The sequence below is a fragment of the Triplophysa rosa genome, linkage group LG6, assembly GCF_024868665.1.
Source record: "Triplophysa rosa linkage group LG6, Trosa_1v2, whole genome shotgun sequence".
In the NCBI taxonomy this organism is placed as follows: domain Eukaryota; kingdom Metazoa; phylum Chordata; class Actinopteri; order Cypriniformes; family Nemacheilidae; genus Triplophysa; species Triplophysa rosa.
Window position 1 is genome coordinate 24,946,375 of NC_079895.1, and position 14,188 is coordinate 24,960,562.

General features: G+C 39.2%; 2 protein-coding genes across 2 annotated transcripts in view; one reads left to right on the forward strand and one right to left on the reverse strand.

Moving 5' to 3' along the window:
* The window catches only part of abcb6b (ATP-binding cassette, sub-family B (MDR/TAP), member 6b), a 48,407-nt gene extending 47,003 nt beyond the window's left edge, over nt 1-1,404 (forward strand). Inside the window, exon 18 of the mRNA XM_057336129.1 lies at nt 790-1,404. Within this exon, the coding sequence (XP_057192112.1) occupies nt 790-907 (118 nt within the window). The 3' untranslated portion in view covers nt 908-1,404. The remainder of the gene's footprint in view (nt 1-789) is intronic.
* Nucleotides 1,405-1,567: 163 nt separating this feature from the next.
* si:ch211-67e16.11 (uncharacterized) lies at nt 1,568-14,154 on the reverse strand. Its single transcript, XM_057336130.1, has 7 exons — nt 12,720-14,154; nt 9,202-9,423; nt 8,280-8,450; nt 7,985-8,116; nt 7,651-7,820; nt 4,634-4,870; nt 1,568-3,484 (listed from the first exon to the last, which is right to left on the reverse strand). Exons 1-7 carry the CDS (start codon nt 13,189-13,191, stop codon nt 3,296-3,298), a joined length of 1,593 nt encoding a protein of 530 aa, XP_057192113.1. The 5' UTR covers nt 13,192-14,154; the 3' UTR covers nt 1,568-3,295.
* Between the last annotated feature and the right edge of the window lie 34 nt (nt 14,155-14,188).

Sequence of the window (14,188 nt, forward strand, 5' to 3'; positions counted from 1 at the left end):
TACACAAATTCAGTACGTACTGTTACAGTATGCGATTTCGGACGCAGCATGTGTCTTAATGACTAGCAATTAGTTAGGAGGACTAATCAGTTTTACTTTTCAGATTTCAATTAGACCAATCGTCCTTTCTGTGGAACTGACTTAAAGAAGTTATGACCAGTCTGATGACTAGTAAGACTAGTCTAAGCAGTTTATGCCACCAGCCCCATAACTTATTTTTTAAATGATTTTTGGTGTGATATAAGTGTTCTGTGCTCCCAGAGCTCTTTGTCCCACATGGTGTATGCCTCACGTTTGATGTCATACTTCTAAGTAATTGATGCCTCAGCAAACTTGACATTAGACCGACCCGCCCAACTCTCAGTTTTAGCAATCTGAAAGAAAGCAAAGGGAGATGGTCCTGAGAGTTTCCTTGCCCTCAAGTGATTTCTGGAGCCGGAGGCAGGTGTTCAGTGGGTTTCTTTGACCCCTGTGAGGTTGAACTGCTCTAAAGTCTCTTGAAGGCAAGTCTACTTAGTAAAGCCAAAAATATCTGACATGACGTTATGATAACATTTAAAGTCACCAATACAATTTTGACAAAATTTTATCATCATGCAAGTTACGTTTTTGACTGAAATCTGCATTTCCTACTGTTAGTCAGTTCAGATAATATGCGTTCAAGAACAATGTTTCTTTTACTGAAAAGGCAAGACTTTCTTTTCCACAGCCCCGTATTGAGTGTAACAATGTCTCCCATGTATTTTTCGACAAGCGGACCCTTAATTTCATGTTTTCTGTGTGTTCTAGGCACGAGGAGCTGCTGGCCATGGGATGCCTGTACTCAGCCATGTGGTTAAAACAGCAGCAAAGCCCCGAGTGTGAGGTCTCAGAAGAGTTAGGCCTGGAGACACAGGGGAGTAGCTGAAGATACGGCATTGATAATGAATTTTGATGGATGAAATCAATCAGCCAATTGGAGCTGCAAAGTTCATCTCAGATAGAGCTGCACCAGACCGAAAAAAGTAATGATGTTTCTCAGGTAACAGTAAACAGGTGTCACTGAAGTGCAATAAATCAATGAAGTGTTTAAATGTTGCTTAAACGTTGGTGGCATAACCAAAATCGCACAAGTGTAAAATACTGTCATATGGTGACTGTTCATTCTTAAATGTTTTATGTTTTTTTTATATCCTCTCTTCCTCCAGTCACTTGGTTTGTTTTAGACAGTAGACCGAGGAAACATTGAAGCATCTTTGTCAGATTTGTCTAGAGATAGGACTTATGGGTAACACGCTCTAGCAGCCAAAACGCAAAGCAACAAGAGTTTATGGTCAAACTTTATATTACAGTTTTCATGTTACTTTGGATTCATGCAACTTGTAATGTGTATTTAGTAATGCAATTCTGCGTTACTGATAAAACTTTGGGAATTCATTACAGTAACAGGTACACTGTAATATAAAGTGCTTTTTAAAAAATACACTAAAAACATTGTACACTCTTGTGACTCAAATAACCATGTCAGACCACTTTAATAATATGGGTACTTTGATAGAAATGTAAAATGTAAATGCACAAATAACAAAACACAAAGAGAACCTTTATGGTTTTTTATGTTTTTCCAGGCTGATTTGAAAATGCGTAATGTATTTGAAATCAAGATTAAATTGATAAAGTTTAAAAGTGACATTTCAGAAGATGACGGATTTTAATAGGAGTTACAGTACATGAGCCACAGTCACATTTACAGAAATGCCAAAGGAAATTGCTTGAATTGAATGTTATCTCGTAATAGTAATAGTAATAGTAAAACTTTTAAGAACAATGATTTTATAAACTATGTTTTGTACATATTCACTGGTCAAATATCATTTGAAAATAAAACTTGTAGTTGTAAACCTAAAAATAAAGTCTGTAAATAAATACAATGCTGGCTATGTACAAAAGTTAATTCATTAAGAGTATTTACATTTTTTAACTCAAGCTACGATTTAAAACAAACCAGAACGTGTACGATCATGAAGACTAGAGACGCACTGATATATCGGCCAATAATCGGTAACGGCCGATAAAAGCCATTTTTCAAGCTGTCGGCTAAATAGTTCAAAAACAGCCGATGATCAGGGCCGATATATCCTGATATAGCCTAAAAATGCAATGAAATGGTGCTCTGTTTATAGAAAATGTTAAGAAACATCACCAGTATGTCATTATATAAATTAATAACATTCAGAAATGTACGACATATTTAATCATCGGTATCGGCAGTCGGTGTCTGTGGAGAAATGTAGTATCTGTGCATCTCTACTTAAGACATCACAGTTCATTCACTTTGACACATAGGACAGAAATATTTACAGAATAACACTGATGTCTGATCTATACAAAACCGTGTATTTATCTTAAAGGATTTGGATTTGAAGTTAAGGACTGATTAAATGCGCTGAGGTTTTACAGGGTTTGGCCAATGCCCATCTACATCAATAGTAAGCGAACAGCAAAAAACGTTGGGAGGCCGGAGTGAATTGTGGACCACTGGCTACATTTAGACCGAACGGAATGTGAATGATTTCCCATAGGGTCTGCGGTGTCTATCTTCACAACACTCTCACCATTATCTGTTCGTGGTGTTTTGCTGGGTAAGTACAGAGTGGAAATAAAGAAGTCAGAGTTCCTACTCAAGTACATGCTTGCGAAGTCGTCTCTGCTAGAATCCATACATGAAGAGCGTTTCTCATGACTAAATCATGCTGGACCGCTGTCTCTTATTGAGTGAGGTGTGTTTCGGAGTGGCGTTGTCACCATTGTTCACTTGCAGCCGTGCCCTGTGCGTTGACCCACGGAAGAGTACTCGTAACGGGAGCGCTCTTGTCCCTAAGCTGAACCCTCATAGCAGGCGGAGAGAGCAGAAGTTAGCATGGGATGCTCCCCGCGGGACGCCCGCTGCGGAGAGGCTAGCGGGGGAACTGAGGTTCAACTCCAGGACACGAGAGACACTTTCAGTCTCTTTCTGTCCGTCCTGCATTACTCGAACTTCTTTCAATCTTTCAAGCACACATTACGTAGTCTGTTCCTCAACAGCTTGTCTACAGGGTCTAAGTGCGTCACCGGGTGAATCACGCTGGTAGATGTGAGGGAAAGCGCTGGTTGTGGTTGTTTTGTACAAATTCATGGTTTACTACTCCGTAGGTTCTCGTTCTGTAACTGAGGAAGTTCTCCTGTGATGTCCAGCTGAGCGTTGAAGTGTCAAAATGAGGTGGGAAACATGAGAGTTGGTTGTGGTCCATCTGTTTGTGGCAGAAGAGATTTCCGCTCAATTCCTGCTGTTGTCGGATTTGGGCCGTTTTTGGTACCACAGAGCCGTGGGTAAATTCTGGCAGCCCATGTATTCCTTCCTCACTTCGGCCTCTGTGAGGGGGGGCGTGGAGTTACACGGAGCGCCGGCCAGAGTCACGTTCAGCAGGCCTTGAGCCGAATCAACCAGTCGTGGTGTCGCAGAACTCTGGTGAACAGAAGAAGAGAACGAGTTTATCAAAGCAATAAGCCTCAAGAAGCCTTGGTTTACATGTAAAACAGCTAAAGGGCGTTGTTTTGGGGAATTTTTCAACGGCTTAGAACATGGCTCAACCAGTCGGAATTAAGGACCATTGAACATTTTTGTCTTTGGTCAAATTGTTACTAACATTAATCTGTTTTTGTTTAGTAAATATTCTTTAGGCACATGCTGCATTGAGGTATGAAATTCACTAGTTCTTTCAATAAATAGTTTATTTTTTATAGTTTTTAGGGTAATTAAAAAAAAGTAAATCTGCTTTCTCTTTATTAATGACACATGCTCTAAAGGTGACGTAGACAAAGTTTGTGCAGCTTTGTTTGTATTCAGGTTTAGATTTGATTTCAAGTTTCAGATTGTCAACACTCTGTCAATATACTGTTTAAATTGAGTAAATGTAAGTAAAAAAAAAAAAGTAAATCTGAGTAACTCAAATATTTCTATTAGAAGTGTATATTCAAATTATATATATATATTTTCTGAAATAAATGTGTTTTTATTTTGTTTGTATATATATATTATATATATATATATTATATATCTAATTAGTTCATTAAATACTTATTTTTTCATTAAATAAACGTAAATAATATATGTACATTTTAGAGAAACTAACTGTTGGATTTTAATCAATTTTGTAATATGTCCCACTGAGAAAATTATTCAGTTAAATATAGCTGTTCATAAGCCACTGAATTCATTTTTAGAGTGAATGCAAAAGTGTCTACTTGAAGGGGTAGTTGACCCAATAATGAAAATTCTTTCATCATCTACTATGTCATTCCAAACCGGTTTTACTTTTTCTACCGCAGAATACAAAAGAAGATATTTTGAAGAATGTTTTTAACCTAACAACATTGGGCTCCATTGACTTCCATTATATGGACACAAAACCACGGAGACATTTCTCCAAATATCTTCTTTTGTGTTCGCTAGAAGAATCATATACAGGTTTGAAATGACATGAGGGTGAATAAACAATGACAGAATTGTCATTTTTGGATGAACTATCCCTTTAACCTTGTTTCGTCATCTCAGCATCCCTGATTGAAAACGTTAAACATAACCTTGAAAATCATGTCGAGTTTTGTCTTTCACCTTACTGAGATGGTCTATGAGGCACTGAGACGGGTGCAGAGAGGCCCAGAACTCGGCAGTGTCCACCCAGGGCAGTCCGTTGAGCAGCACCACGTTGAGATGTTTGAGAGATCCCATCAGTCTCTTGCTGAGGACTCCACTGTAGCTCTGCTCCACAAACAACAGCACTCGACGGGCTCTGCAGCCCGCCAGGTCTGACAGCAGTTCCCCTACAGAATAACGCTCCTTCAGATCCGCCTGAAGAAACAAAGCAATTATTTTGAAATCACATCTTTGCTATATTCATGCAATGTGTAAGTATATAAGGTTGTAAGTGTAATTTTACAACGACTGGGTGTTATTGTGCTTGGTGTGAACAGACCTTTATACAGGTTTGGAACAACTTGAGGGTGAGTAAATAATGACAGAATTTTCATTTTTTCCCTTTAAGAGGCGCAGGACAGTTGCTAAAATGAGCAATTAACTGTATATTCTCCACTTTAAGAAGTGAGCAGCTTTCCTGTGGGAAGCAAAGCGTCTGGTGTCACTGATCCTGTGTGGTCCCTGTCTCTCAAGCCTCTCTTTGTCACCACATCCCTGTCTGGGGATCAGGTTGTTGCCCTTGTCCCCAGAGAGCCTGTGCCCATTGTCATGGAAGGGTGGGCTTTAGTGCAGTCTTCTCCCTTCTGTTTGCCCTGCTCTTAACATATGGCCAGGATTACTGACCACCTTTTGCAAAGGATTGTGGCGTTTTGGTGGAGTATTTATTAAAAGCAATATTATTAAACATGTGCATGGTTTCTGAAAAGACCGTAGTAATGATAGATGAAAGATGATGGATGGGTTGTTGTAAGGTGATAAAAGGGTCGGTGTGTTCGCTTAAGAAGATTGTCGGTTTAAGATTGTGCTTGCCATATTTCATCATGAAATGTGAGGTAATCTCATCTTTCTTGTTAGGAGAGTTTAGTCTGCCTTAAAGAAATAGGTTTTGATAAAGCCGCTGCGCAGGTGGTGTTCTCGTTAGCCGCATTAAAAACACACTGTACAAATGTTTTTAATTCCATATACTGGAATTGGAGGGTCGTAGGCCACACACCCCAGAGCATTAGCGTAAGAAGTAAACAGATTCTTCCTCCAAGAAATGAAACACAATGGACGAGAGTTAACCAGAAGTCAACGTTCATTGTGTAATGCTTTTATCCTTCGGTTAGTGGGCACTTTGATGTGGCGGGCTAGAAAAAACACACTGGTTTCGTTTACGGGAAGATAAGGGATGTTCTCACATTCCTCAACTTTGCCTTTTCATCTATCCTCTCTGTGTTTCCTCAAACACATTTATAGCAGATCACGCCCCTTTGGCATAACAGTACATGCTAGCAAAACCAACACGAGAGATGCTGTTCTACATCTGATGACATAAAAAAACATTCATGTTAGAAGAAATGTGTTGAACTGGGAAAAATGCTCTCTTAAAAAGATATTTTTCAAGCTTTATGGTTCTGTAAAGAACCTTTAACATCCACGAAACCTTTCTGTTGCAAGGTTCTTGTGCTGTAAAGGTTCTCCGGACTATAGAAAGGTCAGAAATCAAATAATTTGTCTACGGCCTTAAGGTCTTTGCACATACAGTCCTAAATTTTCGTGTGCGTTTTTTCGTATTTGGCGCTCGTTTGAACGGTGTCTCTGAATTGTTAAAAGACCTCTGAAAATGCTTGCTACGGATGCGAAAAACGCAGAAAAACGAACCCAGTCCGACTGTTTTTATGACGGACGAAAATATCGGAGGCAGTGTGTAAATTTTATTGACACAACGCGAGGTCGTTTTTTTTTTTAACGTGCGGAAATTTCGGACTCGATGTGCAATGGCCTTTACTGTAAAGAACTCTTTTTCGAACATGTTAGAGTGCAATTCCAACAAAACCAAAGGAATTTCAGTCACTGTAAGCTGTAGGGTTCTGGAAATAAAAAACACCCATTTGTGTGATTTGAAGAAATTTGATGAAAGGGTGCTACAAAAGGTTCTTCTGTCTTCTGCACCTTTTTTACACATAAAGGCGAAAAAGCAAAATATAATAAAATACAATGTAATCGAGTCATGTAAATGTTTTGTATTTATCTCTTAAAAATAAAGGTGCAACGCCATAGAAGAACCATTTTTGGTTTCACAAAGACCCATTCAGTCAAAGAGCACTTTTCCACCATCGCGCCGAATCGTTCTCGTTGCTTAATCGTTCCACACCGTGCCGATCCATGCCAGCCGGTACATAAATGGTTTCATTTTCCACCGCAGGGCTGATAACGGAAATTTTTCGAGCAGAGAACAGTTTGTAATCGTGTCGTGTCGAACGAGGCTCACGTGGAAACATAACTGTAACCGTTTAAGACGATTCGGCGCGATGGTGGAAAAGCGCTCAAAGGTTCTTTAAGGAACCATTTCTTTCTTACCTTTTTGTAATCTGAAGACGTTTTCTTTTCAGCACAAAAAAACTTTTGTGAAACAAGGCTTCGGATGTTTACGGCTCTTTATGCAACCATTAAAAAAAGGTTCTTCAATGGAATTTATTTTTAAGCGTGTATTGTAGATGTAGATGTAGACCACTTTGCAAGATGAAAACACTGGTCCAGAAGCACTTCCGGTTTCATTTTTATGTATTTTATTTCTAAATATTACACATGTAATTAAATCTTAAAGATATTTGTTTAACATTTTGATTTGGTTATAAATGTTCTGTTGTTTGTATTTTGTTCAAACGTGTGTGTAGTGTTAAAAAAACTGAAACGAGACGTTTTTCTGGACCAGTGTTTTACGAAGTGGTCTATAATACATACAATAATATTAACATTTCAAGCCAATAGTTTTTAGGCCAGTAGAGAAATACCTGTGAATGCTTAAATACTTGTACATTTATTTTTGAAACTTCTATGAATGTGCAGTTACTGTTACACTCCATGGCAACAAAAGTTTTAGCATTAACTTTTGTGTGTCTTGTCCTGACGTGAAGCTACCATCAGAATGTTTGGCAGATGCACACACTTACAATGCCGTTGTTATTGCGGTCCCAGAGGAGCATGGTGCCGTCGTTACGTGTGGGGCTGCTCAGGTACAGAACCAGAGTATCTGCGCAGTGCTGCTTTCTACAGATATACGAAATGTGATTCCTGATCACCTCTTTCTCTGTGGCCGGGTACATCCCGTCTGTCTCTTTAGCTATGAAAACAACCACAATTTTAAAGGATTTGGAGAGCGACATGACTTTTCCTTAACATCATAACATTTCAAATGTGGCTTTTTGTCTCTGTTGTTGAAGTTCTCTTGTTTTATATCAAATACCCGAATAAAAGCTTGACTTTTGACTTCAATTGTCCTCTCACCTGCTACCTGACCATTCCCAGCAAAGAATGTCTTTATGTGGTCCTTATGGAAGCCGTTGTTCCTCAGCATCTGGTAGAAGAGCTGTAGGTTCTGCACATGCCGCTGGTATGTTATCTGCTCCTGCCAGCCACCTGCATAGGTTAAAGGTTACATAAATCCCTATTCGAGCCGTCATTCCCGAGACAGCTGATAAGTTCAAGTATTCGCCCAGAATTTTAAACATCAATCAGCTGACCCGTGGTCAGATTATACTAATAACTTCATCACCCGTGTGAGGTGTACTTTGTTTTCTACCTGACAAGAGGACGGCGTGATCGCAGGTCTGGTAGAGGCGGCAGGACAGGTGCGTGGCCAGCCGCTGCTGGTGACACCGGCGGGTGTTTTTATTGAGCTCGCAGCTGGAGATGGGAATGTTGGGACTGCTCTGTGGCAAAGGCTCTGGGCATCGGGCAAAGTCTGGGTGACCTGTCATATCGAGGAATATGTGATACACACACAATGACTTACACAAAGTTATTGTTTGGCTTCATAAAATGTTGAATATAGCAAACGTGTCATATCGTAGCTGCCGTTCCGAAACCTTGGATGTCCAAATTGGCTGTTTTTCAGGAAACGGAAAAAACAATGAACTTTTTGAACGATTAAATACTTGACAAGCACTTTTTTAAAGTCCCCGCGAAGCGGAAGTTGCAATCGTTTTTGCTTCCTTATTTTGACGCATTTCAGAGTGAAATGGAATTTCCAACGAGAAAATAGTGGGCGTGGCTGTCGTCTTTCTCTGCGATTTGATTGGATGTATAAAATACAGCCGTTGCATTTTGAAATGGAGCTGGCAGAAGACTGACAGTTGAAGGGGAGGAGTTAACGGATGCTCCGCCCAAGCCGTCTAACATACTCATTTAAGATGGATAGTCATTACAGAAAGGAAGTGCATTTTCAGATTTCAACTAAAGATTTATAAGGGCACACGAATTTTAAAAAGAGAATGACCCACATTCATAAACTATTTACAATAAACACTGCAATATTTCATGAAAAGGTAGGCATTGTCATTTTTTATTTCACTGGGACTTGAATACTTTTTATTGGTTAGATATTTGCAAAGCCCAGTGACAAACATAAACTTTATAAAAATTATGAAATATGGAGATACAAGGTTTTAGAAGGACCGCAGCGATATGTGATATTTTATAGTGCTTTTTAGTCACCTACTCACCTACACAGCGCAGACATTGGGTTCGGTTGCTGTCCCTCACTCCCACCACTAGGGGGAGAAAGTGAATCTCGCAGTGCCCGCTGCTGTGCTCCATGCGGCCGATTCTCCCCATCGTGCTCCTGCGGGCCCTCGCCCGGCTCACCATACGATCACTGCGACTCCGTCTGCGCTTCAGCTGATTCTGACAGCGCGTTTTCACTGCCATGGTCAAACACTCCTCCCCTGGAAAGTCAACAGACGTTAATCAAAAAAGTACTTGTTTAATCTGAACTGATCTTTGCTGGACGCCTATTATCAGATAATATTAGTAGAGTTTATTGGAAACATTTTTATCCAAGATACAAGCAAGTTGGAAGTTGGGTTATTGCTTTGTGTATTCGCACAAACACAGAATGATCACCATGACAACCTGCAGTAGGCTGGATAAATGTAAACTTCACTGACATTAGCCACGCTTGTTTACCACCGTGCAATTGTCCACCTGATTTTAACAAGAAAAAGCTGCAGTACTAATCTTAACTTTGAGAAAGAAAACGTTCTTTCAAGAGAAGCGATAATAATGCCTTTTAAACAAGCGTAGCCAGAGACCGCGCACAGCGGTGTGCATTCTTTCAGCATCAGCCATACTTTCAAACTATTCATTTAAAACGCACGCCATAGTTTAGACAAGAGCGCCAGGCTACAGATGCCAAGCAATCTTTATCAGTTTCACGCTTAGCAAGCTTGGAAAGGACAGCGGTGCGGGGGGTGTAATCACAAACCATTATAAATCCATTTCACTTAACAAGTAAAATTACTCTCTTACAATGAAAGGTTTCCTTGGCTGAAGAATGTGTGGTAAGACAGAATCAGTAGCTGTAATGAGTGTCTCTCTGCGGTCGGTCGTATCCGGGGGCCGATTACAAAAACCCAAATAGACCTGTTATGATTTTAAATGCGGCCAGAACTGAACGTAGCTTTCATTCTGATCTCTGACATGCACCACATCTTTAATGAAACTGGTCGTGTTTGGACACATTCAGACCTTAAAACGCTTGCAGATTTGAATTGAGTTACGAGCTTTTCTGTCTGGAGTTAATGTGTAAACCAAAGCTATTTTGTTTATTATTTCTAATGTGTTTGGTCGTTATTACCCTCTCCGAGGTTCATTTTGTCTCTAGTTACTAAAACTATTCCTAGAAACAGTTGAGGCAGGGTGTGTGTGCTTAGCCTTTGAGAATGATCTTGAAATTAGGAGTTTATTTGCAAAGTGAATCACTGTTAATGTGTCTGAAACTTAAAACAGCCTCGCTGGCCAGTCACTCAATGTCTTTAGGTTTTGGTGTTTGAAAGGGGCCTCGTAAGTGAACTGGTTTCGGATAGACTTTAAAGGGACAGTTCACCCAAAAACAAAAATTGTGTCATCGTGAATTACTCGAGTTGTTCCAAACCTGGAAAAATGTCTATGTTCTGTTGAACACAAAATAAAATATTTTGAAGAATTTAGGAACAAACAGTTCTGGGGCACCTTTGACTACCATTTTAATGGTAGTCAATTAAAAGATTGACTACCATTATTTGCGCAATAATAAGATTCCGCAGAATTTGCAGAATTTGCGCAATACGATAAAAAAAGCGAAAAATAAATGTATTAATAAATATGTTACTTTCAACCACTCCAGCTCATGTTTTGTCTTCCAACAAATTGCCAAACTGCATGCACAGGATTGTGGGATATCATAGGCAGCTAAGGAACTGTACATCTCTAAATCTATCAGCCAAATGTGTTATTTTAATACACATGTTGTTAAAGAGAGTTCATCCAAAAATGAAAATTTTCTCATCACTTACTCACCCTCTTGTCATTTCAAACCTGTATGACTTTCTTTCTTTCGCAGAACACGAAGATATTTCGAAGAATGTTGGTAACCGTACAGTGCCGGCACCCATTCACTTCTATGGACACAAAACCAATGCAAGGGAATGTGTGCCGGTTAACAACATTCTTCAAAATATCTTCCAGTGCGAATGTTTACATTTTGTTCAAAGGTGATTGGTTCACTCAGGTCCTGGTCTATAATAAACTGGGGGCATGTCTGAGCTGGGCACTGAACCCAGAGTTAAGGACTGAACACACTCAGTGATGAATTATTGACCGCTCTTATTGTGAATGCATGACTTTTGGCTTAGGCGTGTGTCTGCCCTCCACTTTACCTGCAGGGAGCCAGACTGTTCCTAACATTAGATCCTTGTGCAAAGCTCTCTATCTCACTCACACACATAAAAACACACATCACACAGTCTTGCTTCATGGCAGATAACAGCACTTCTCAACTTAATGTCTCATTTTTTACAGTAAATTACTTCCTATACAGTAGATCTGGGCATTTGCTTTGTCACATTTGGTATACTGTTCGAACTTTATAAACATAATGTTGTTGTCCTCAAATAATTAGGAGCCTATAATGCCTTACAGCTGTCCATACACGCTCGCGTGACTGCATGTTATGACACTTCTAGTTCTGCAGGACTGTTCTCCTTTTATTACCAATCCTGTCTGAGAGTTATAAAAAGAGAATTGGTCACGCTACACATCACACAGTGTTTATGTGCTGTAGGGTAATTTCCTACTAAGTACTTAAACTGAACAATGCAATTAAATATAAAATTACACACAATTAAAGTGATTACCTTAATATGTAACTAAAAAGACAATGTGTCCTGTTGTGTTAGTAGTCATACTGTATGTGTAACATCAGTAACAGTTACTCCTGTTCCAATTATGTGAACTCGAGGAATTCTGTGATTCTAGAGATCTGCCTTTCTCTATAGTGTCTCCATCACGTCAGTTGCCAGGTACAATTTTAAGTACGCTTCCATAATGCACGTAAAGTGCTCTATTGTCTTGTCACACATTCATTTTGTACATAATATACAAAAATAGTCTTTTGTACTCATGGTGTCTAAAAATTCCACAGTTGAGTATAGATCATCTTATGTTAATCTTAAGAAGTACTAATACAAATCTCTTGTATATGAAGCACAAAATTAGTGAGTGAAAATAGAGCACATCAAGTACATTAGGCTAATATACACTTAGTATTGTATTGTACTTAATGTGTTAATATTATTGTCTTGTTCTTCATCTGTAGTTTATCGTATCTTTGGAAATATTACTTAAATAAAACCTTGTTCTGATTGTAATTTAAACATTGATTTGGTACCTCATGCACGCTGTAATATTTAATCTTATTTTATTTTGCATTTTATATTTTTGCTGTTGTTCGTTGCACTGTACATATTTTAATTTGCATATGTCGTTTCCAAACTAACTGACTGAAATATTCTAAAAACGTATCTATTATTATTATTATCTGTGGCTTTTATTGATAAACTATGGTTACTGTGATGTGTATATATATATATTTGTTGTTGTTTAGATGGACACCGTAATGCATTATTTAAAACCAACAAAGTACTAATCACTTCTTTCGTGTCAAGTTTCTTCTTAAACGAACCGTCAGATTCAGTACACTCACCAAGATAAATTCCATCCATATGAGCACACTTCTTCTTGGTAATGTTGAAGTTAACATAGAACAGAACCACCGGGTGTCCGAAGCTCTCTCCGGGACTGGGGTCCAAAACCAGCACCGCGTCATGCGCACTGGCTCCGGGGTACAACTCTTCATTCGTCCTGCTCTCATCATCCACACTCGAGTCCGCAGACTTTGACGGAACAGTCCCTGTGAAGTATGAATCGGGTAGTATCGCAAGCACTTTCCCCGCCGAGTTGGATTCAGAGACGTACACCGCTACTCCGCTCAGGTGGAGGTGAGAGAATTTCTTGCACTCGCTCTCCGGTAAAGAGACTCTCCGGCACAGATTGAGCTTCAGGTACTGAAACCCAGTTCTCACCCATCGATCCAGACGAGACAACTTCATCTGCGATCCACAACTCTCTCCAACGAGTAAAGCACAGATGAAAAGAGAAACGCACTGGAACTTCATACTTTTGCAGTTAGAAGATTTACTTGGCTGTCCTGTCTTGTTTTTGTTGGTGAACTTAATTTATTCCGACAGTGAACGCTGGAGATTGTGTGGGACACGGAATGAAGGATGCGTCCTGTGAAGTTTGCAGAGATGCTGCTGTCTTTGTTAAAGGTGCTCAGAGCAGCATCCAGATGAAGAGTATTGTGCCACAGAAACTCATCCCACAGGCTCTGACATACTCTTAGAAGGGGGGGGGAGAGAGAGAGAGAGAGCAAGCGATGCCTGTCAAGTAAATCCCATAATCAAGTCTAACTTTTCAAAATGTTTTTAGATACGTTTATATTCATAACAAACTTGCTTGTTTAAATATGCAGGCTGAGAACGATAAAAAACATATAGGCCTTATTTATATAATAAATATTAGAAAAATGTTTTCATTTGTTAAAATCTTATAAATGTTGCTACGTCATGGCAGCAGTCTTCCGAATCTGGAATTTATTGTATTGTAATGTTCGCCTTGCTGCTTGGGTCGAATTGCGTCACAAATACGTACTGTCTGTAACGTTTAGGCTATATTATAAATAACAGATAGGGCCTAACGCCTTTCTAAATGTCTGTGTCTGGGGAATTAAATACCCATTTATATTGTTAATTGAACAAAAAAACATTAAAAAAGGTAAAACTTTTCATTTCAATTGTGTTTAAATCTAAAAGCTTGATTCTAACTTTATACGCAGGACCTCTTTTATACGGCAGATGTGTAGGATTTCAAACGGCCAGTCTAAGCAGAACATTATACATGATTCATTATAAATGAAGAACAGAGGCCCATTTACTGATCAGTGAAAAACGATATGGTTTTACACGTTTAGGCTAGTAAACTGTAAAACCACACAGGCAAAAGGACAACATTTTCTGCATCGTCTAAAATTAAACCACTCATTTTGTTTTATTTTGGAAACTTATTGACAAAAAATTGTCCCACGTCACCCTAAATGTAATATGAAAGTCAGCA

Excerpts from the sequence above, each read along its gene's own strand:
- si:ch211-67e16.11 (XM_057336130.1), bottom strand. The coding sequence starts at position 13,191 with ATGAAGTTCCAGTGCGTTTCTCTTTTCATCTGTGCTTTACTCGTTGGA. Across the intron at positions 4,871-7,650 it reads ACCGCAATAACAACGGCATT|GCGGATCTGAAGGAGCGTTA; the intron begins GTAAGTGTGTGC and ends TTGTTTCTTCAG. Across the intron at positions 3,485-4,633 it reads TCATAGACCATCTCAGTAAG|AGTTCTGCGACACCACGACT; the intron begins GTGAAAGACAAA and ends TCTGTTCACCAG.